The 23,826-nt window shown below is 45.3% G+C and overlaps 1 protein-coding gene across 3 annotated transcripts in view; it reads right to left on the bottom strand.

Moving 5' to 3' along the window:
- Window positions 1–23,826, bottom strand: part of LOC147019293 (protein shisa-4-like) — a 64,218-nt gene that overhangs the window by 35,226 nt on the left and 5,166 nt on the right. For all 3 annotated transcript variants that reach the window (XM_085899670.1, XM_085899669.1, XM_085899671.1), the window contains exon 2: window positions 1,336–1,507. In XM_085899670.1, coding sequence (XP_085755796.1) covers window positions 1,336–1,507 — 172 coding nt within the window. The remainder of the gene's footprint in view (window positions 1–1,335; window positions 1,508–23,826) is intronic.

The raw sequence follows: 23,826 nt of genomic DNA, 5'->3' as shown, positions 1-23,826 counted from the left end.
TATGCATGATGTAAAATACAAGTTTATCTCATCAAGCAAAAAAAAAATTGGAAACGACAAAAATCTCTTACGCAGTATTAGCTACAATGCTTGCCATGAACAAAGTAATGTAAAATTTGCAGGGAGAATAATCGGCGATACACCACAGTTTAGGGACGTGTGTGTCCCTTTGTCGTTGAAGGGTTAATCACCGACCCATATTTGTTGAAAGAAAAAGGAACAGAGACTTAGCAATCTCGTTATTCCAGGCAGAATGAAACGAGGCCAGAGACCAAATATTCCTGATACTGAAACACCCTGCAACCCATGCCAACAGAAAATAGACTTTGGAATGCCGGCAGCATTTTACATCAAATTATCATGTAACATTGTTTGAACACGGGTGCGATTTTTGGATTTAAATTTTTTTTTTTAACGAAGTGTTTCAGTTTGGCATTTTTAATATGAAATAGGCAAAGCTGAGAAATGAACGAAACCCATTTGAAGGACTATTCTCCAGAACCCGCACCATATTTCCGCAGGGCGCTCAAGGTCCAACAACAACCCCCTTCTAGTAAAACTAGCAAAATCATGAATCACTGCTCACCTTCACTCTTTCATTCCTCTTTATTCCCCACCTTTGGAAAAAAACTCCTTCACTCTGTTCAATCCCATTCTTCCCTCCAGGCCTTCAAAACAGCTTTTTACCACCACCTCTTATCGTCCCCCATCCAATTCCTCGATCTTTTCTACCCCCGTTAATCCACCCCAAACCCACCTCCTTCAAATTCCCTGCTTTTCTTCCTGACAGTCCCTGTAACGTGCATCTTGTATACCGCATGTTCCCCACCCCCATCCCTTCCACAGATCTCCTAATGTCTCTGTTCCCCACTGTTTTGTCCTTCCCACTCCTGCCCTCTCTTGTCTCATGCCCCCCTTGCTGTGTGTTGGCCCATACAAGCCTCGACAAGGTACACAAAAAAACCTATTTGACATGTTCTTCTTCCTCATTATTGACAGACAAATGGATGGATGGAAAGATGGAGGAAGGACATCACTAAATATTTAAGCAGCTCCACAGCTTAAAAAATAATTCTCCATGGGGAGGCACTCCCATGTTTAAAGGTGTGTCAATCACTCAAGCGGTTGCGGAAAAAATGAATAAGGGTGAAAAAGTGAGGGCCTCAGCCGACATTCCACAACATGGTCAAGATGGTTGTGGACAGCCATTACTAGCTAATAAAATTATCATGTGACGCAGCAACACAGCTACTTGAAAAATCCAGCGACAGAAGATCACTGACGACAATGATCAATGAAAATTGAAAACATCGAAGGTAAGCAAGCAGGACTAACCTAGTGTACATGTTGCAACGTCTTTGCGTATTTTCTGAGATACGCTGGCTAAGGGAGAAGCAGCAGTAACGGCGGTGGCAGTCTCCGCAGCAGAATCCCAGACGACAGTCAATTTTGTCATACCATGACCCATTGCTGGTCATGAAAGACAGGCAGTCATTGCTGGCACCGACTGAAAAATATAAACACACAAAGTATCATGTTTAAAAGTATCATCATGAGGAAATAAATCACAAGATGTTATTCCATTCCTTCTCTGCCTTATAAATGTTCTTTGGATTGAAACGTTTTCTTTCAAATGGCTAAGGTTCGTCACGTCTCATTCTAGACTATTGCTGAATGCACAAGAAGTGCAAACAATATTATGAAATCAAAGTGTGTCCTGTATGAGCGTTCAAGGGCACCTTTAGGATGCAATGGTGGTAATTAACTTGCTGAAGTTGAAAAATTTGAGAAGATGCCACCTATCATCAGAACACCCATCTAATGGAGCTATGGTGTGCGTGTGTGTATCCATCTATGCATCGATATATTGTTACGAATCTGGAAGCCTTTGCACACAAACAGACAGCAGTACACGAAGCTTAGTTGTTTCGATAAGTGTGTGTTTATAGTTAGAATGCCTCCTTCTGTCTAATGGGAATTTCGTGTGTGCGCTACGAGTTATTTTTTTAGTTAGGTTTTTATACAACAACAATGACACCACCCTCACTCAACCCGGTCGCCATTCCCCACGTGTTTTTGGCTGAAGACGTGGGCGGAGCCTCCATCACCTCAGATCCGACTCCGCCCCAGAAAGGTGAGTTGCCCCGCCTACCGTGGGTCTGTCCAATGAGGGACGGCCAGCGGATCACACGATGGGACTGTCCAATCGGAAGGCGAGTGGCGAGGAAAGAAACTGCTCCCTCCTCAAGAGAGTAGAGGAGTGATTGTGGCGATTGGCTTGGTCTGCGGTCATGGTTTGAGCGGTCTGCGGTCCTTTGCGGTGGCTCACCGTGGTGGTGGTGACTGAAGAGCAGCGATCGTGGTGACTGCTGAGCATCTGCGGTTGTGGTTCAAGCGGTCTGCGGTCCTTTGCGGTGGCTCATCGTGGTGGTGGTGACCAAAGAGCAGTGATAGTGGCGACTGCTGAGCGTCTGCGGTCGTGGTGACTTGGTCTCGGTCGTCGTCTGTGGCCCTTTGCGGTGGATTCTCGTGGTGATGGCGGCCGGGGACATGGGCCGTGGACTTCGGGTCATGGGTTCGAGTCCCACCATGGTGGTTCGGAGTCGGTGTGACCGCACGAGGCGGGAAGGTACCCCGGCCCGGCTTCACCGAATAAAGACCAACGGGGTCCAGTTTCGTGTGTGTGTGTATGTGTATGCGTGTGCGTGTGCGCGCGTGTGTGTGTGTGTATGTGTATGCGTGTGCGTGTGCGCGCGTGTGTGTGTGTGTGTGTGGGGGGCGCCAGTCTGTGTAAGTAGAATCGTTAAGTGCCTTGTTCATTGTACATTACATTTCGTTATTCATGATAACTCTGCTCTGTGTCTCCCTCCCCGATTATTGTTATAAATAAACCCCCGTTAAATGTAGCAGCTCGTTTTCTGTGCTTTCTCTCATTAGCCGAGCAAGGTGCGTATTGAGAAATAGGAAAGCCGTTCGTGCCGTAAATTGTTCATTTGGTCCAGCACGGCTTTGGTAACTTCCGCTCGGTTACGCCGGATCCGAGTCGGTGATAGCGACTCGATTCGGACAAAGTCGGCCGAGGGTGTGGTTTCCCTGGTAGTTGGACGGCGTGAGTACTTAGGTAAATTGTAATTAGACAAGTGGACCCTGCCTCACGCCGTCAAAATATTGGCGACCACGGTCCTCTAAGTGACCCGTGACCTTTCGGAGTTGTCTGAGAGTCACGACCTATATTCCGGGTGTTCGGTGGGAGAGGACTCCACTGCTCCACCTCGTGGTCGTTCATCGCCACCGAACCCCGGCCCACAACAATATGTATGACATAAATAGCACCCAATGGTTGTGTGTGTGTATGCCTGGTGTTGGCTTAATGGTTAGGATGGTGGGTTTGGGATCCCAGGATCCTGAGTTCAAATCCCCCTCGGCTATTGAATTAAGACCAGATAGGGTTGACTGCCTGTCATCCTTCCGAGGTCGGCAAAATGAGTGCCAGCTTGCTGGTATCCTGTGTCAGAGTGGCGACCCATCCAGGATTGCACCCAATAGCCAAGGAGACTGCTGAAGCAGCACCAACACTCTGCACAGAGTGTGCTCCCAATGGAATGAATGGATGGGTTGCGTGTATGCACCCAGAATTGGACAGCTCCCTCTCGTGGTGAACGTGAAAAAATTTGTGGCGTGTGCACCCCAGGGCAGGTGCAAAGGTATTAGTGTCACAAGTGAACCTTCAGCTTTGGGCCCGTCCTCCCCCTCACCCCCTCCCACACACAATTTTACCTTTTGAAAATGCATCTTGTGCATATATAATTAGGTTTATTTTTACATGAAAAAGGTGAATCTGGTAATGATTATATATTCTCATTGTTCTCCACTTTTCACAGGATAGGTACTCCAAAAAAAAATTCACATTATTAAGTGTAATAGGGATCACGCGATGTCATACATTGTGTTCCTGCAACAAAGTTGATCATTACGATTCAGAATTTCACTTTCCGTGCTTTCAGTTTTCCAAATGTAGAAATAAGTTCCTTCAGGTGAATGGTTTGTAAAATTTCATGTTCTATTGACAAGGTGGATAGCCCAACAAGTGTTTGTTGCATCATTAAGGAATGGATGTATGTCTTGATCAACTTTAGCTTGGAAAAACTTTGCTCACCATTGGCCACAGAAACTGGGAGGGTAAAGAGGGTGGAGAGTAATAAATATGTTGGGACATTATCTGTGAGGTTATTTTTACGTGCCAACTTTGGAACTCGTTTTGCGATGGCTGGCAATTCACTCGCAGTTCTCAACAAACTCTTACACCGAACGTGCCGACTGCCGAGCTCTCTCTGCCAGGTTACTCCGACCATTCGTATTTTTACCAACTTGCGACCATGTGCCATTGGTTGTCCCCCAGGCTGCTGGAGCCCACAACACCCCATCACTACCAGTAGTTTTCAGGTGGCGTTTGTGGTTCTTACTTTAATGTGTGATCAAGGGACGTACTTCTGGCATCTCCGGAAGGAGGGAAGCAATTCACCTGGCATCCAGAGCTGGCAATTAACAATAACAGTTCATGTTAAAGGAAGAAAGAAAAGAAAAAAAAAACACAAACAGTCTGCTTGTTTACTTGTACAATCTCATGAATAGTTTTAATTTCTTGCCGTCCCAAAATTTTGCCACTCTCGGTGACCGCCTCGTTGACCCAGTGGTTGCATCGGCTTTGGTGCACCCAGAATTGGACACAACACCCTCTGGTGGTATGCGCACCTAAAATTGGACAGCCCCCTCTTGTGGTGGGTGTGCTAAAATTTGTGTCCCAGTAGTACCACGAAATTGCCACCGAACTTGGTACGATGCTAGCAAATATAATGAGGGGAGCAAAGCAAGTTTTTTGGGGGTTTTTTTTGCAAACAAGATCAAAGCTCATGGAAAGGGGAGATGACAGAGGAAGAAATACAAACTGACAAGTCTGGAGACAGCAATGGTTCACGAGCAGTATTTGACGATGTAGATTGTTTCAGAAGTCAAGGATGAGACAATGTGATAATTTTTGACCAAGTTATAAAAATGATCAACATGATGTGGTATGGGTGACGGGTTATTAGCTGCAAAATGTCGAAAACCCGGTTTCGTTCAACAACTTTCAAAATTTGACCTTTACATAACCTTTAAAAGTCACAAAACAATGTTGTGGACATTAAAATAAGGAAACAGGATACGTGCTATAGCTTCTTGGAGTAAGTTCGTCGAAGAAGGTCGAAAACCAGGTTCGATTCCCACAACTTTGAAAATTTGACCTTTGTGAACTTTAAAGGTCAAAGGTCAAGGATTATGACGTTTGGTGCAAAACTTCCTCTGTAACATTCCAGGAACAATACAACATCATATCGGCTATATGGCATTTCGCACTCCTCGGATTATCCATATTTTGATGAAATCAGCGTAAAAACAAATTTGAAGGGGGCGCCACGGGCAAGGTGTTTGAGATAGAGCAAAATGGTTTCAAGACTTTAGGTGGGGAATGACCTCAAGATTATGCATAAAAAATATTGTCATCCTCGCTCTCAAAGTTTTGGCGGTCGTATGATTTTTATGTCAAAATTCGCAATTTTCTAAGTTCGTGACCTTGTGGCCTTGACCTTGGGACGAAAATGAAAAATCGAGCTCCGTGGGGTTATGCAGGTGCCATTGGGCTAACGAAATACCGAAACCGCTGTCAGATTCGACAAACCCCCTCAGAGAAGATGTAAATTGAAATGGGCTACCCCCTAAAAACACGTTTTTTGGGTGTCGCTCCGCCAATAATGGGCGCACCACGCCCATTATTAGGAAAACACAACTCGATCATGATATAAACCTCCCACCAAAATTTTATCAGGATCGGATCAAAACCCACAGAGCTATGCTCGGGACAGACAGACAGACAGACAGACAGACAGACAGACACACACCAATAACGAATATAGTGGTCACTTCCTGACGCGTGAACAAACAGTGGGCCAGATGTGGAACGAAGGTCGCTTGGCAGTGGGGAAATCCAGTAGAGGAGAGAAGTGCTATACATATACATCCATGAAGTCATCATCCATCACTCTCAACCTGAGTGGAAAGACTTGTGATAACTACTGTTTAACAGAAAAGATACATTATACACAGCTGGGGGGAAGGAGGGAGGGATTGCAGAGACGAGAGAAGGACCTCCAAAAAAATGAACTATCCCAAGAGGGCTGTGGTAAAGCCAGAATCTTAATAATTTAGTCTTGAACACATTTCTGCATTAACAGCACGTTCGAAACACAGAAACAAGCGATAAAAACAAGGATTTTGGCTAAAAGTGGTTATTCACAAAAGACTATAATTGTAGAGACAAGCAAGTGATCATTATGCACCAAAAGAGGGCCAAACATAGCTTGCTCTGCTCCGCCCTCTCTACAACCTACATGGATTAAAAGCTAGTGACCAACCATGCATGACCTATGTTGAGACAGGCGAGTGATTGCTATACAAAATGGAGACGTGATCAATCTTGGCTTAAATACAAGTCCAACATGAGAAAACAAGAGCCAAATACTTTGTGGGTTACAAATTAGTGACGTTTAAGTGAGTGCAATCAAATGCCATGCAACAAAATCAAAGTCAAACACTTAAGGCAAATGTTGTCTTATCATACTGGGTATTAATGCACCACTACTACAACTAACCCACAACAGCGACCCCATTGGGGCTGGAGGTCGGGGAGGAGGAGGTTCACAATTATGTATTTCGTTCCCTTTGGACAGGTGGAACGTGAGGTTCGTGAAGGAATTTGTAATTTGTTCATGGTGCCGGCGATAGCTTGCCCACTCTTCACAAAGGACACCACAAGATCATTAACGTCCACCAACGAATGCTGGCAGATGGGACACCCAATTTAATGTCTCTCCGAGAGATGGTACACCCATTGATGAATCACCCTGCCTGTGAAACACCAGGATGATAGTTTATAGCTGGGACGAGATTCAAACCAAGGCGAGACAGCTGCGAGACGAGTGTGCATAGCCTGAAACTATCTTGCCAGTCCAATATTAACATGTAATAAATTAAATAAATAATTTTTCAAAAAGTAAAAGGATGGAGCGATGATATGCCAAAAAGAATGTAAACAAGGTAGGAATGGTCACAGGAGATTATCATGTGAAACCATCCCCACATCCTTCTTTGTGCTTGTAGGTTAGAGTTATAAATTATGCAAAGTTCAAACAGTTGATGCTGAAATGCTGTGTTTAACATGTATTTTCTCAACATTCACAGATTAAATTTAGATGTACATACACACACATACATATATATATATATATATATATATATATATATATATATATATATATATATATATATATATATATATATATATATATATATATAATATATATATATACACACACACACACAAATATGTAAATGTAAACAAACAATTGACCCCTCCCACACTCCCAGCCGAAGAGGATGCATAAAGCAACCCAAGAAAACCTACACAAGGTGAGCACTATGCTGTTTCAAACCCTTCCCAGAGTTCCTCAACAACTATAAAGACGTTCACAAAGTACATACGAGATCCCAATGCTACACACCCCCTCAGATACCGGACCGGTTTCATCGCTTATTGGCGAATAAATACAATCAGTGATAGCGCAGACAGCAATACATACCAATGAGGCTCCCAAGCATGCACAACATGCAAACAGTCAATATATAAATGAAGAAAGACCCACCCACATCTCACCTGTGAATGGAGGGAATAGCCAATCAGCTCTCACCTTATCGACTAAACCCAGGTGGCGAGGATTATATAAATAATTGACTCCTCCCACACTCCTCCAGTATTTACCTTGTGTTTCTTTATGCAGCTTCTTCGGCCAGAAGAGTGGTGAGGGGTCAATTGTTTATATATCTTCTTCTTCTTCTTCTTTCGGCTGCTCCCGTTTGGGGTCGCCACAGCGGATCATCCTTATGATCCGCATAGTGATTTGGCACATGTTTTACGCCGGATGCCCTTCCTGACGCAACCCTGGTCGCCTCTTACAACGCAGGGATATGGTACACCTATTTTAACCAGGGTATACACCGGCCCAGTACACTGGTACTCATTTCGCCGACCTCAGAAGGATGACAGGCTGAGTCAACCCCCTGGTGTATTAATTCAGTGGCCCAACGGGGCTTGAACTCAGGACCTTTTGGATCCCAAGCCGCTGCCCTAACCACTGCGCCAACACCAGGCTCAATTGTTTATACATATACATATATATATATATATATATATATATATATATATATATATATATATATATATATATATATATATATATATATATATATACATACATATACACATACACATATGTTGTTGCGGTTCTGCAAAACCGCATGGCTCGAAGGCAATGGCATCCAACATACAGTGATCTCCAGGCAGATATTTTGCTAGTCTTCGTGCAGTCAGACCTTCCCCTCATGTCTTATGGGTTAACGGGACGAAGTGCGTTTCATGGGTCTGACAGCTAGGTCCAATAATTATATCTCAATCTTCTTTTCAATCCTGATTTCCATCAAACCCTTTCCTTTTATCCATGATACAAATCGAAGCAAGCACACATACACAATAACAGACACCCACACAGCCCTATGAGAGAATGACCACATGAACAAGGGCACGCATGGCGCGCCCTTTCATTCAAATCTGCGTACCAATTTACAACGGCGTCTCACCTTGCTCAACCTTCACTCACCAAAAGCTCACCACCTCAACCACTTACATCTCCCGCACACTGAAAAAATCATCACGCGCCTCATTGATACGATTCACCACCAAGCAGAGGTGTGCTACACGCTCAAGTCGCATGGTGCGGGACGGGCCAGGCGCGTTGGCAGCGCCATCCACGTCTCGCCGGGGTGCCCCGAATGGGCGCGTGGGACTGATGCGACCCTTGTCCAGTCACCAGAATAGGGCAGGATGGGGGCCGCAGGGCGGTGCGAGGCTCTGGGCCGTGTCATGCTGGATGTGCGAATGAGACCGCTCCGGCCCAAGGAGCCTGGCAAGGCAGGGCCAGGACCCAATGAGGGAGCGTGATTCGGGTGATGGTGCGTCACTTCGGGTCATCACCCCACCCTTCGCCCAGGGCTTAAAAAAGGCAGATCGCAAAGCCGTCCGTCATCCTGTCTCCATGCCTTGCCCACTCCTTCGCCTCTCTGCTCCGCCCTCTCTTCACTGAACCTTGTTGTCTGCCTGTCGCTGCAACTACACTCGGGGTTGGAGTGTGACAGACGTTCTTCTGGAGCAGTGCGGAACATAAATTTCCATGAGCCCCAGCAAAGTGATTAAGCAGGAGATAACATGCTGACTGAAGGTGGGATCGCTCAAGCGGAGCATCCCCCAAAGCATACTGGGTTGTGCGGTCAGCCGTCCATACCAGGTATTGTGAGGCCATTAATCCTCATCTGCTCGCCTTCCTTCTGGCTAACTAATCTTCAGTGTGTGTATGTGCGTGCGTGTGCGCGTGCGTGTGCGTGATTGCACCTGTCGTAGCAGAAGTTAGGATTGTAGAAGATACAACGTGACAAGTCTGCTCTGTGTCTGGTTTGTAAATTGCTTGCCTTTTGCTGCACCCCACAAATTCCTTGCTATACCTGATGCACATAATAATAATAATAATAAACCCATTCACACTGCCACATACCTTTCCTCGCTTGATTGTAAATAAATGCTTTTATAGAAATGTTCCCAGCTCGTTTTCATCTTTTCTTTCATTGGTCCAACAGAGTCCGTATCATAGCTCAGCCGGGACGTTATCCCCCCCAACGATCTGTTTTCTAGCCGGTACGTCCTTGGCAGTTACGCTCGGCTGCATCCGATCTGGTAAGGTGCTCCAGTTTGAACAAGGCGTATCGAAGAAGTGTCCCCCGATAATCATATCACGCGACCATTTTCGGTAACCGGTTACCATTAGACGGAGGACCCTCAGTCACGTGGTCGAGTTATTGGCGTTCACGGTCGATTGGCGACACGCCGCGTCATGGAGTTATCTGTGTGTGATGGCCTGAGATTCCGGAGAGTCTGGTGGGAACCAGAGGTAGCTTCCACACCCCCCTCGTGGTCATCTCGCCCCGACCCCGGGTCCGCAACAATATGTTACATGTATACTAGTGAGGTATGCTTGCACACTGAAAGCAATAACGAACCTGCACTTCCCCATTGTCTCACGTCGCTCATCTGCATTTGTTTTGTTTTTTTAATATTTTTTACCTATTTGCATTTTCATTTGTGGACGTTTTCCGATGGTTCTGTGATTTTTTCCTGGTGTATGGGCTTTAATATCCATCGGTACACAAAATTTCAACTTTCCATGTTATCCAGAAGGTACCGAACATTAATATCAGAGTGAGATTGTGTGTACTGCTACATCCCAGTATATATATATATATATATATATATATATATATATATATATATATATATATATATATATATATATATATATATATATATATATACATACATACATATACATACATACATACATACAGTTGCGGGCCGGGGACAGGTGGCGAGAATGACCGCTAGTTGGGTGAAGTTACGTCGTCTCCCACCAGACTCCCGGAATTGTAGGCCGTCGCTCATGGATAACTCTGTGAGGCGGCGGGTCGCTTAACCGACCGTGGACGCCAATACCTCCACCACGTAGCGGAGGGAGGGTCTTTTTGGCTTGAACCAATTTACCTAATTAACCACGCGGTGTCGTCTCCCGGGGAACCACGTCCTCAGCACGTATTGCTCGAACCAGGTCACTCTACCGACTGCGGTAGAGTTCCAACTACCGACGACCAACTCCGGTTCGGGTGCAATCGAGCGGAACTGCCAAAGCCGTGCCGGCTTGGATGAGCAGATTAACAGGAACAAAGACCCGGCGAAAACTCAAATCCGAACCATGCTGGACCAATGAAGGAAAAGACAAAAACGAACTGGGAACTTTTGTACAATAAACGAGGAAATTTATTGGCTCAGAAACAGGTTTACTGGGATGTGAAGCAGGTTAAGAAATAAGATGCAGTGCGACAATTTACAGCAACTTACAAAAGAAGACACAGAGCAGACTTACACGGGAATTATACAGACAAGATGTACAATGATCGAAAACACTTATACAGTTTCTACTTATTGGACTGGCGCCACACACTCGGACAAAATTAACCCAGTTGAAGGCAAAGGACTTTTGCAGCCAGGGAGGAAGGCGGGCTGAGGTCGCATTTCTTTCGAGTACCTGAGTCTTGGGGAAAGGAATGCTCCGTGGTGCGGCACCAGCCAACAGTTGTGCCGTCAGGTCGACAGCCGCCCGTGTGGAGTTCGGGTCCGTGGAGGAGCTCGAGTGGGCCGGGACCAGTAGTCGGGCCGTCGGGGCGAGATGTGAGCAGAGGCAAGCAGCGGTAACCTCTTCGTTTTCCAACCAACTCCGGCCTCCAAGCACAGAATGAACGATCCCCAAAGAACTGAACGAATGACCCCCAAATAACTCAACTGAGGATGGTGTCGTGGTTTATAGACCTCCCTCAGCGGGGCGGGGCCTTGGTCAAAACTGACGTCACTGTACGCCCTGATTGGACGGGGCTCCCATGAGTCTGCCTTTTCTGGGCGGGGCCTCAGCCAGGCACCGGCAACCCCCGCCCACTCCACGCGTGTGGACTCGTCAAGAAAGAGTTAGAGCGTTTGGAAAAGCCGAATAGGAACTGCGACAGTGAAGATTCTGTCTCGGAAAAATGAGCCTCCAGAGACAAGTGGACCGTGGTACGTTGTTGCCAGCAAACCGAGGCTGCAAGCGCCAGAAAGGTACTGTGGTTCCATAAGAGGGGAAATAAAATTATTTATTAACCTAACTAAAAAAACATCGCAACGCACCCCTTCGATTTCCCACTTAGGCCTAAGTCACATTTGCTCTACGGCGAGGATACGGCGGCCGTACGCCCTCTAAATTGACAGAAACGTGCGGCGGCCGCAGAGTTTCTGCGGTGGCCTCAGGGTGGCCCTACGCCATTTGGTTACATTTTACAGGCCATAGGGGTCGCCGTGGAATTATAGTGCGGAGTTATAACTTTTTTCATTTCTACGTTTGCCGGAGCAATTCGACAAGCCGAAACAAAAGAACTGGTAAAAAATAAATAAATAAATAAATAAATAAATAAATAAATAACCCACTCGTTACCGTCCGTCTGGCCGCACGTTTGCCTTAGGGCCCCCCTGCGGTCGCCTTGCGTCTGCCTTGAAAATTCTATGGCCACCGCAGGAACGCCCTAAGGTCACCGTGCGACATCAAATCAAAGACCGTATGGCACCCCCACGTTTTCGGTCCCAATTTATAAATACGCCGTGCGGCTCCCCGAAAAATAAAAATACATGTGACTGCTACATTGTGTGACCGTGGAAATACTGTGGCCGCCCTATAATTGCTAGTGGCCGTAGATTTTGGAGACCCCACGGCCGCCGTGGCAAATGTGACTTAGGCCTAAACACGAGGAGGGGTTCTGTCTACACATATACTTAATGGAATAACTGACTTGGGACTCCTGTATGTTGTATGCATATGCATACGGTTCCTAGAACCGTAACAATATATATATACACACATATCATATCTCACACACACACACACACACACACACACACACACACACACACACACACACACACACACACACACACACACACACACACACACACACACACACACACACACACACACACACACACACACACACACACACACACACACACACGGTTTTGGAAGATTTACCCCAGGGGGAGAGCACACATGGATACATAGGTGACCCGAGGATCAGTTATTGCATTCGTCTTTGGGTAGATAGTCCTTGGTCCCTTGTCAAAGGGCTGTTTGAGGGGCATGCATTGGCTGGGCTGCGTTTTTCCAGTGTAGCGTCTCCCTCTTCCCTCTCTGTTACTCTCAATCGTTCTTCCTTCACACCATCATTCTGTTTCAATGGTCCACCAATAATCTCCCCCTTCAAACATCCTTTCAACAGTTCCTCCTTCACCCCATTGGTCTTGCCTTCAACCACGTGGCCGTTCCATCCATCGGTCCGGCAGGATTCCTCTCAGTGTTCCCGCCATTCGCGTATTGTTTACTTGGGCACGTTCGACCCATCTATGGTCGTTAACCCATCGGGTGCTCTCACATCTCACATGCATGTTCATGATGCTTGGTGCACGTCGTGACTTGCGAGGTGCGGCACTTCTTGCAGGTGTGCACATAAAGGGCAGGGGTGGGGGCTTCGTTGAAAGTTCCCTCAAAATGGGTGGCAATTTCCATAAGTGACATTGTTGACCCACCCCCATTGGCTGTGGACCAGAGAGCGTGAGAGAGCGAGAGAACGAGGGCTTGTGGGAGGAGAGAAGAGAGCTGATGTAAAGAAGAAACAGAAAGGCAGAAGCAAGAAGGGAAAGCTTGCACGAGCAGGGACGCAAAGAGCTCACGAAAAAAGAAGAGGCCCTAACAGAACGCAACGTAATTTGCCTGTCAGCGAACGATCGTGCCTTGATGGAGGTTTATGGTCGTAAGAAGCAGAAGGCAGAAGTGAACGTGAAAGCTCGCATGAGTCGAAGACTCAAAGATCGAGAAGGCTCATGAAGGAAGGAACAAAAGCATGTTAGGGTAAAGAAAGGAAGGTTTCACGAGCAGTTGGTGTTGAGCTTATGTGGAAAAAAAGAACACTCCTTCCACGAGTGTCATCCTGCCCTCTTGATGCTGTCAGCCACGAAGGATGAGGATGGTGAACAGTGGTACCTCTTCAACGGGGGCTTGAAGACGACGAATCTGAAGCAGAGGAGGGCGAGTTGCCTATATACCTCACATATCCGGGATGCCGGAGAGGACTCACCTACTGGGTCTGAGCACCTCAGGAACACGGCTGCATTTCCCCTTCGCTGCTGTCCATCTTCCTCTGCATTCTCTTCTCGATTTGGGTTATGTGAGGTGAGGGAGAAAGGAAAAGGCTGCTTTTCTTTTCTCCAAATGTTACTTTGATTTTATTTTCAAGTCCTTATTTTATTCTTCTCTCCTGAATGAATGATGGTGAAATCTTTTGTGCAAGAAAGATTGAATAAGAATAAGTGTTATGGTTAAATCTGCTCTTTTGTGTCATTTTGCTTTCTTGCTTATAAATACTTGCTTTTAAATGATTGCAGTAAATAATTATTTCCAATCTGTCTTGGTCGTCTTTTCCTTTATTGGTCCGACAAAGTGCACAAGTATAGTTAGACGGGAAGTTGTACCCAAATAATTTGCTTTGTTAGCCAGTGCTCACTAACGCTCGGCAGTAATCCAAGTGTGCGCTAAGGGCACGTGATCCTAATTAGCCGGCCATCCACAGGAAAGGCATCAAACGAAGTAGTGCAACCTTGCCCGGATTGGTCGTGCCAATCAACATGCCGGTGTGCAGAGTTATCTGTGCCCGGCGGCCTCAGGACCGGGCGTTCGGGAGGGACCCAAGTGCTCCCCCTTGTGGTAGGCCTCAAACACCAGATCCGTGAAAATATATCCGATTGGCTGAGCTGATTCTTCGTTAAAAATATGACAAGCGGAGATGGTTAATAGGGTGTTGGTGAGAGCAGAAATAGAAACAAAAGACAGATGTGAGAATAAAGTAAAAAAATAAATAAAGTAAACAAAATGGCAATCTTTGTATGACCAAAATTTTTTTACAGCATCAGCAAGGAACTGATAAGAAATACAAGGAACTACCCTTGTAGGGAGTCCATTCCTTGCATTCACCACCATAAATGAAAAAACCCTGCCTTTTTACCATCCTCACTGTTTCTTTTTTAAACACTTAAACGGTGCCCCCTTGCCTTGTCAGCATCCATGCTGCTGAAAATGTATTATACACTTATTTTGTCTATTCCCTTCGATCGTAATGTTAAACATCGATCAGATCCCCTCACAAATCGGCTCCTTTCTAATGTAAAAAAGTCCCCTCTCCTCCAGCTGCTCTTCATAGCTTGGCCTCCATAGGCCTGGGATCAATCTAGTTGCTCTACGGCAACTACGTCCTTCCTTAGATGCGCTGACCAAAACTGCACAAAATATTCTAGATGAAGCCTCACCAAATTGCTATACAGTGTTAACACTCCCTCCTTCTATTTATAATTTACCCCCCTACGGATGCAACCTAAAACCCTATTAGTTCTACTTATAGGTACCTGGCTGGCACTGTGCCGTTTATCCCCCGCATCTATTACCATCCCAGATCCTTCTCCTGATTCACATACTTCAAGAGTGCTCCTTGCATTATATAATCCTCATTTTCATCATTCTTAACTAACCCAGACGCCTTACACTTGTTCATGTTAAACTGCAAACACCAATCTTTTGCCAATACCCGTAATGTACCCAGATTTTCCTGAATTGCCCAACACACCCCCCCCACCCCTTTCCTAATCATCATCATCATCATCATCATCATCATCATCATCCTCATCCTCATCCTCATCCTCCTCTCTGATGTTTACCTTGCATTCAACCTTCCTGTCAACAAATATGGAAAACCCACTTTCAACCTTACTGTCCAAATAAATGATCTAAATTGTGAATAATCATGGTTCTAGAACCAATCCCTGGGGTACCCCACAACTTACATCCTCGCATTCACAGTCACTCTGTTTCCCATCACCAAGCCAGTTTGGTACTCCATCAGCCAATGCAACAGCCCTCACATTAATCAACAATCTTCGATGTGGTACCTTATCAAAAGCTTAATGAAAGTCTAGGTAAACAACATCAACTGTACTTTCCCCATCAACCCAATCAAAATGCTTCAGGAGAACTCTAATTTGTTAAACATGACTTCCCCATCATAAATTAATACTGACCATCTTTAATTATTCTGACATTACTCAAATAGTTCCCTATCCATTATTTAACTTACAATTCCAACACCTTCCCAGATGGAGATGAATGGACAGATGAGGAAACGTAGCATGAAATATGCAATTAATTGTTTCAATAAACCCATGTGTAAATGACAACAGCATGGTTTACGACATTGTTGAGAGTGAAGGGTGATCATCATCAAACTTTTGTCCATCATTAAGAGAAATAAATGGAAAAGGGGGAGTTTATTTATTTATTTATCAAACAAGATTATGGTGGACATAACTCTCCTTCCTTCACCAATGGAAGGTTCCCATCAGTGGGGATTTTTGGTATGCATGTATGGTGGAAATACCACTCGTCTGGGAAGTATGAAATAGTTTCTCTAGCAATGACATCACAATGTCTAAATGGCTTTTGGCCGTCAACCAAAGCTTTTGAGGCCTCCCTCAAGTTTATTATTCCCTGACATCCGATCATGGCTTCAGTGCTTTTGATGAAACAATAAACCGAATTAACAGGCCGGTCTTTGCTGCGGCGCTTATTGCACTGCCACTTCCAATTTCTCCCCGTACGAACTCACCTGGGATTTGCGGTTGTGGCCGATATGTTATTGTTGTTCTGTGATACTTTGAGTGGTAACATCTCCCATTTTCCCAAGCTACCCCCACCCCCACCTTCAGAGAAATATTTTGAATGGATGAGACTCCCGCTTCCAAATTATGCATCATGGCTCAACACTCCCATACTGATCGAAATTTTCACGACACTCCCACTGAATATTCAGTTTTTGTCCGATTTCGTTATGCTGACTTTTTCTCTTCCTGTTTCTATGCTTTTCACTTGAAAGCTTATTTCATACATTTACAATTTACACAAAACATTCATTGTGTCACTGGTGCTGCAGGAATATGTATGAGCATGCCACTCACCACTCAGACGTAGGTGCATCCACTCACCCGCCAGCACGTTCTTTATTTAGAAATGGCTAAAAGATATGCCCATTAGACGAATGCAATGAATGTATAAACAGCACAGCCAAGATGGTTGTTGCCATACCGAGATGGCAGAAAATAAACAAAATGGTAACACACAGACCTGAGCATGGGTCACTGTGGTTTTGGATGACATGGAAATGGCCAAACATGACAACAGTGGAGAAGGGAACAAAGCAATGGATGAGAGTTGGGAGGTGTAAAGTGGCATGTGGGAATTATTTTATACATTTTGTCTGAAAACGTATTGTTACGGCTGTGGAAATTTGCAATACACCATAAATGTCCTTAGATCAGTTATGACGCTAAGTTTAAGTGCAGATAGGTCCCCACCGTTGTTTAAAGGGATTTATTCGTGTTCACCGGGCTGCGACCCTTTGAGATAGCCGTTTTTCTTTTTCTATCGTTATTTTGAACCAACCATGTCTCAACCACCATTACAACAACCACCTTAACCACAACGCCAACCACGCCACCATCACAACCACGATTGCCTCAACCATCAACCACAACCGATCCACCACCACCAATGTCGCTCTCAACAACCGCTTCACAGAAACCTCCACCACAACCCCTCCACAACAACCACACGTCCCTCTCAACAAACTACACATCCTCACCACTTTACTCCCAACCACCAACATCGCCTCACCACCTTCTCCACCCCATCAATCACCTAACCACCTTCGCAACCACCAGCCACGCCACAACTACAAGCAACCAAACCACAATCCCACACACCAACGAATAGCATCTGCGAAAGCCAGCACAACGCGAAGGAAACCAGAGGAGTTCCGATGGTGCACAGATTTTCCCGCCTGTTTTCCCGCGCTTTGGTGTGGGGGAAGTGCGATGCGGGTCAAGGGTCAGAGGTCATGTAAAGGAGGGGCCTCTTTTTGGGGGAATGATTTCCTTGGACCTGAGCCAAGAATGATTTCTCTGGCCCACCCGGGTGGCGCGCGGGGAGGGGCACGAGAGGGCACGCCTCTTTTTAGAAGCTTCCCGCAGGAGCTGGAAGGGGGGCGGAGCCGAAAACGGGGAAGAGTCAGGCGTTGGAACCTGAGGAATAAAAGGGCACACGAGACGTCAGGTTCGGGGGTTTTGTTGTTGGTTGTCGAGTCGTATTGTCTCTTTGGAGGAGCTTCGTCTTCGTGGCATTGGGGATTGGTGGTGCTCCATGATGTTCGAGATCCGGGTGCCTTCCCTCTGGGCGCCAAGTCATGAGGGTTGTGAGCGGTGGTCCAGGGTCGAGGCACGCACGAGAGGAGAGTGCCGGAGAGAGCTCGCCGACCGTCGCACCACGAGGGTGCAGGTAACCAGCGTCGGTCTCGTGGGCCTATTCGGTCATCCACGGCCCACGGCCATAAAGGTTTACGAACCCCGTCTACCCCCTTGCCTATGAGGGGGTCTTTCTTTTGTTTTGTTTGACTGCTGTGGCGCCGTGTCCTCATAAGTAAACCTGTGTAAGTGACTGTGCTTGTAAATAATAATTATAGTCGGTCATATTGCTTTTGCTTCTATGTGCCTGTACATTGCATGACTGCCTTGGCTGTATATACGTGCTTGCTTGAATAAATGTCGTGTGAAACGTATCCCGTTCGTCGCGTCCTCCTTTCACCACATTGAAAGTGCCATCTTGCATCGTGGAATGAGTAGTGGGTTTTGAACGCGTCGGTTCAAAAAATTTGTAAAGAGAATTCTTTAGAATCCGTAAAAGAGAATCCATCGAGGTCGGCGATAATACCGCTCGGTTATCACTGTAGTACGGAACGGACCGCTTAAGCGGTTCGTGTCCCAGGCCGACCTGCGGCGCGGTGCGGCCCCTCGGTAGGTTACCCGCGCGGGTACTCAGGTATATCGACATTCGGCAATTCACCCTATTTCGCACGGGTACAATGTGGACTGGGCTGTGGTGAGGTTAAACCCCCACCCGTGACTGGTTCCTGGCGGTAGTTCCAGAAGGGTCACGACTGAATTGTCCGTCGGGTGGGCGACGCGGCTGCGATTAGAGTTACGCGGCCACTCGCACGCCGGTGGGTACGAATTCGCAACAGTATTTATATTTATCCTTTTGGATAATATATTATCCCAGCCTAAAAATTGCTGAATTAATTCCATTCAGGCCACTTTAAATAAAGTGACATTTTGTTGCCTGAACACAATATTACAAATCGAGATGTTCTCAAATTCGATGTTAATTGGGAAAAGTTCAACAAGGAAGCCCTGGCACAATGTCATATGTACCTGTATTCCCACATGTTGCACTATTCCCACACAAGAAATTGGAAGGCCATCGTTTGGCCAGCACACCACAAGCCATGGTGGCGAGATGGGCTGTAGGACCCTTGGCTAAAAACATTCACACTTTTTGAGGGGGCTGCCTCACAGGGCCCGGATGAAGGTTCTGCCAACACCTGCAGCAGTCAATGACGGGGCCTGCCGCACACAAAGGCGGTCCCGCAGTCAAATTTACGAGGGCCATGCTGCACGTGGCAGTTGAACATCTCTCTCTCTCTCCATCTCTCTCTCTCCCTCTCCATCCTTCTTCTTTGAATGCTTCCCAAGTATGGCGTGTTCAAGAGATCAGACAGCTCGTCAATGCACCCCAAGCTGAACTACGACAGTGCCACGCCAACCTGCATGACCACATCATGATGGTGGAGCCACAACCAGCTCGTGCCAGCCTAAAGTCTTCACTTGTTCCCCTTCATTGCATGAAACTGGTATTGTCAGTGCCATTAGCAGGTTAGGCCTTATTTTCATTATACACACGATTGCAGGTTCCTTCTTCCCATTTTCTTGGGTCCTCTGTCAGTTCTGTTCCTTCAATTGATCGTCCCGGTCCTTCCTCATTCACCATATTTGTCAACAAAACCCCAATTTTTACCTCGCCACCGAAGGTAAAGGAGGTTATGTTTTCACCCTTGTTTGTTTGTGTGCAGGATATCTCAAAATGTTGTGGACAGATCCAGATGAGATTTTGTGAACAGGTTGGGTGTGTGACCAGGACGAACCGATTAGATTTTGGTGAACATACGGATACTAGGATTTTTAAAAGTGATTCTTCACCATTGAGAGATAGGGCGAAACTAATATATCGCACGATATCACAAAAAGTTGTGGACGGATTCGGATGAAACTTGGTGGACATGTTGGGTGTGTGACCCTGACAAATTGATTCGATTTTGGTGAAGATCCGAATCTGGATACAATAATTATATTTAATTTCTTATGTGATTCTTCACCATGGAGAGAAAGACCAAATCCCCTTGAAAAAGCCAAACCAAGATTTCTGACTCAAAACAAAAAGGAGGTGGAATGGTTCCAACACTTGAAAAAGAAAAAGCAACATCTTTCTAAAGGAAATGCCTCATGTGATGATGAAAGAGGGGAATGGGGTGGAAATAAATAAATAAACCAATGTCACCCGCAGGGTGACCCGTATCTTGCCAAAAGGTGACCACGTGTGACTTCTTTAAGGTCACACTGAGGTGAACAGAGCTGCTATCCACCAGGAGCGACTCCTTGAAGAATATCTGCCTACGAGAGATTCTGATGAGAATCGTTCTACAGAGTAACCATGAAAAATGTGTTTGCCTCATAACGTCACCAAATGACGTCATAATGTCTCAAGCTTGACGTATCTAGAAAGCACTCATCGAGGTGTTCAATTTGAGGTACTACACTATATGGTTCCTAAAACTTGAAAATTTGACCTTGGGGTCAAATATGTTTGACCTCAGGCGCTAACCATGAAGGTCAAGGCCAATCGCCACCAAAAACTAATCAGCTGAGCGCCAGACCATATACTACATTCCCATAAAGTTTGGAGATGATTAGATTAAAATTACTCAAAAAATAAGGGTTTCGTCGACTCCCCTGATTTGCGACAAAGTGACCTTGACCTTTGACCCTGACCTTCAAAATTTTATGTGCCGAAAGGGAGCTCTATAGGCCTCTGATATGCGAAGTTACAAAAATTTCCAATGATAACTGTGCTCTGCAGAGTGATTTATACATGATTACAGACAAACAAAAAAAAAATTAAAAAAAAAAACATTCAAGCTGACTAACATATCTTGAAAAAAAAACAAAAAACTTCGTTTTGGCAAGATAATAAATAAATCAATAAAAACAAAAAGCCAAACTTTAAAAGCACTGGCCCAGATGGAATTCCAGGCTACTACTAGCAAGAGCAAATAGATGCTCCACAAACATTACGCTCGAGCATTCAACAAACTTATTGAAGAGGAAAAGGTAATGGATGAGTGGCTCACAGAAAGCAACACATTCCTCGTCCTAAAATCTGAAGAAACCCAACCAACCTCACAAATATCGACCAATGACACACAAACTTCAAACAGGAATAATCACAGAAATGATATACCACAAGACACCAGATACAAGAGGCAGAACAGAAGGGATTGCAAGAGGATGCTACGGAATAGGCCACCTCCGACTACTACACAAGGCCAGATTCAAGATTGTAAAATGGACTGAACTGTACACAGCCTGGACAGATATATATATATATATATATATATATATATATATATATATATATATATATATATATATATATATATATATATATATATATATATATATATATCCTTTGGTTGTGTCCCACATTCATGGATGATAAAAGGAATGCAAGTGTACAAGCTCAACCACAACAAATCAAAATGGTAGAGAAAGCAATGGAGCAATGGATCAACACATCGATGTTACAGCACTCGGAAGGAAAGATCGAAATACCACGGGTGAAGATACAACACGGTATCTTCCAAGGAGAGCCATTTGCCCCTTCTCTTTTGCCTGGCTTTCGACCCACTGAGCAAGGACACGGACACGGACACACCATAAAATCCAAAGAACGAGAAAGAGCAAGTTCAGAGATTGCAGACCCTCGCCAGGACTTCTTTTGAGTGTTGGATTTTTGTTTTATGGTAAATCCAATATGGCTGCCAAACCGCGTGACCTATGATGTCATATCTGTGAACCTTTTGTTCCTCATGGATAGGCAGCCATATATATGTAAAGGTTTTGCCTCGATCTATTCAGCCATTTCAGAGAATTTTTTTTTGAAGTTTTTTTTTTCCCCAAACAATATGGCTGCTGAATCACGTGGCCGATGACGTCAGCAATTTTTTTTTTTCTGGACCAATTTATCCCGAGATGACCCTCAAAATTGTACATATCGATCAGATGTAGCATTCTACATCTGCAATTATGACGTCATTACAAAGGCACCTATGACATCAAAAAAAAAATACTCATTCCCCATGAGGAATACTTGCAATGTGCGAAGTTTCAATTTTGTCCTTGGTACGGTTTCAGAGAGAGAGAGAGAGAGATCCAAAGTTTTTCTGTTTTTCCAACACGGCTGCCACACCACGTGACCCATGACATCATTAAAACATTCCACATGAGTAGTCGCACGAATGGTGAAAATTTTGTCTCAATCTGATAAGCGGCTGTGGAGAAAAACACCGAAGTTTTGTGGGGACAGACAAACAAACCCAAATGCAATGCCCTCTCCGTCGGCGAGGGAAAACAGGTGACAGACTAAACATGGATGATTGAAAACACTTTGTATCAGACGATGAAACATCATCAGAATTCTTGTTCACCCCATGCATTCTCCCGTATCCCTCATCGTTTTCTGCATTCCTCGTTTATCCGTCTACCTTGTCCCGCAGCACGATTGGCGTTTCCCCTTCTATGTTGTGTCCAAGCTCTTCCACGAGCCTTGACCATGTATATAAAAAAAATATATATATATATTATATATATATATATATATATATATATATATCAATGAATAATGAAATTACTGAAACTGTACTCAAGAATGTCCAAATGTAATTTGGCCGAGATAAGTGCACCAAGTACACACCCGTACAAGGTAAAACAACAACAAAATAAATAAATAATTTGAAATAAAAAACCCAAAGTAAATACAACAAAAGAGGAAATGGAGAATGAAGCATCATACAAATCGTTAAACACCTCAGAGTGCTGCTCTTGCTCACCCTCTCGCTGTTCTATTCGTCCTCGTTTGCTCAAGGTCATCTGCCATCTGCTTGGAAATCAGCAAACATTACCACTCTGCATAAATAAGGCAAAAAAACAGATCCCTGCAACTACAGACCAATCAGCCTTCTGCCAATCATCAGCAAGGTCATGGAATCCATCATCGCTTCCGACATTATATCCTTCCTCTTCTCCAATGGCTTGATTTCTGATCATCAATTTGGATTCAGACCAGGTCACTCCACCCTGGATATGCTGCTTTTGCTCTCACAACAATAGATGGAGGTCCTCAATGCCGGACATGAAATCAGAGCCATATCGCGTGCTTTTGATACGGTCTGGCACCCTGTCCTGCTCACCAAACTCTCTTCCTATGGTGTCCAAGGCCATCTCCACTCGTGGCTCGCAGACTTCCTCTCCCGTCGCAGTCAACGTGTGGCCCTAAATGGAGTTCTCTCATCCCCTCTTCCTGTCCAGGCTGGAGTTCCTCAAGGCAGCGTTCTGGGCCCAGTTCTTTTCCTGGTTTTCATCAATGATCTCTCTGACTCTCTGGAAAATCCTCTACATCTCTTTGCCGATGACTCCACCCTCTGTCATCCCTCAGACCAGCAAGCCGCAGCTTCTTCGCTCTCTGCAGAGCTGGATAAAATCACAAACTGGTTCAACACGTGGAACATGTCTTTCAATACGGACAAATCTCACTCTCATGATGTCTCTCCGAAAAGACCAATTTGAACCCCCCCCCCCACCCCGAATCTACTTTCTCAACAATCCTATTGAAGATGTCCTTTCTTTCAAGCTTCTGGGTCTCACTATCTGCCATGATCTTTCCTGGGAAAGCCATATTTTCAACCTGGCCACCAAAGCCAGTCACCGACTGGGAATCCTCCATCGTGCAAAAT

The sequence above is a fragment of the Eptatretus burgeri genome, chromosome 10, assembly GCF_056783735.1.
Source record: "Eptatretus burgeri isolate ZD-2024b chromosome 10, Ebu_testis_v1, whole genome shotgun sequence".
In the NCBI taxonomy this organism is placed as follows: domain Eukaryota; kingdom Metazoa; phylum Chordata; class Myxini; order Myxiniformes; family Myxinidae; genus Eptatretus; species Eptatretus burgeri.
Note: the sequence above shows the minus strand (reverse complement) of the source record. Positions and strands in the feature narration are given on the sequence as shown.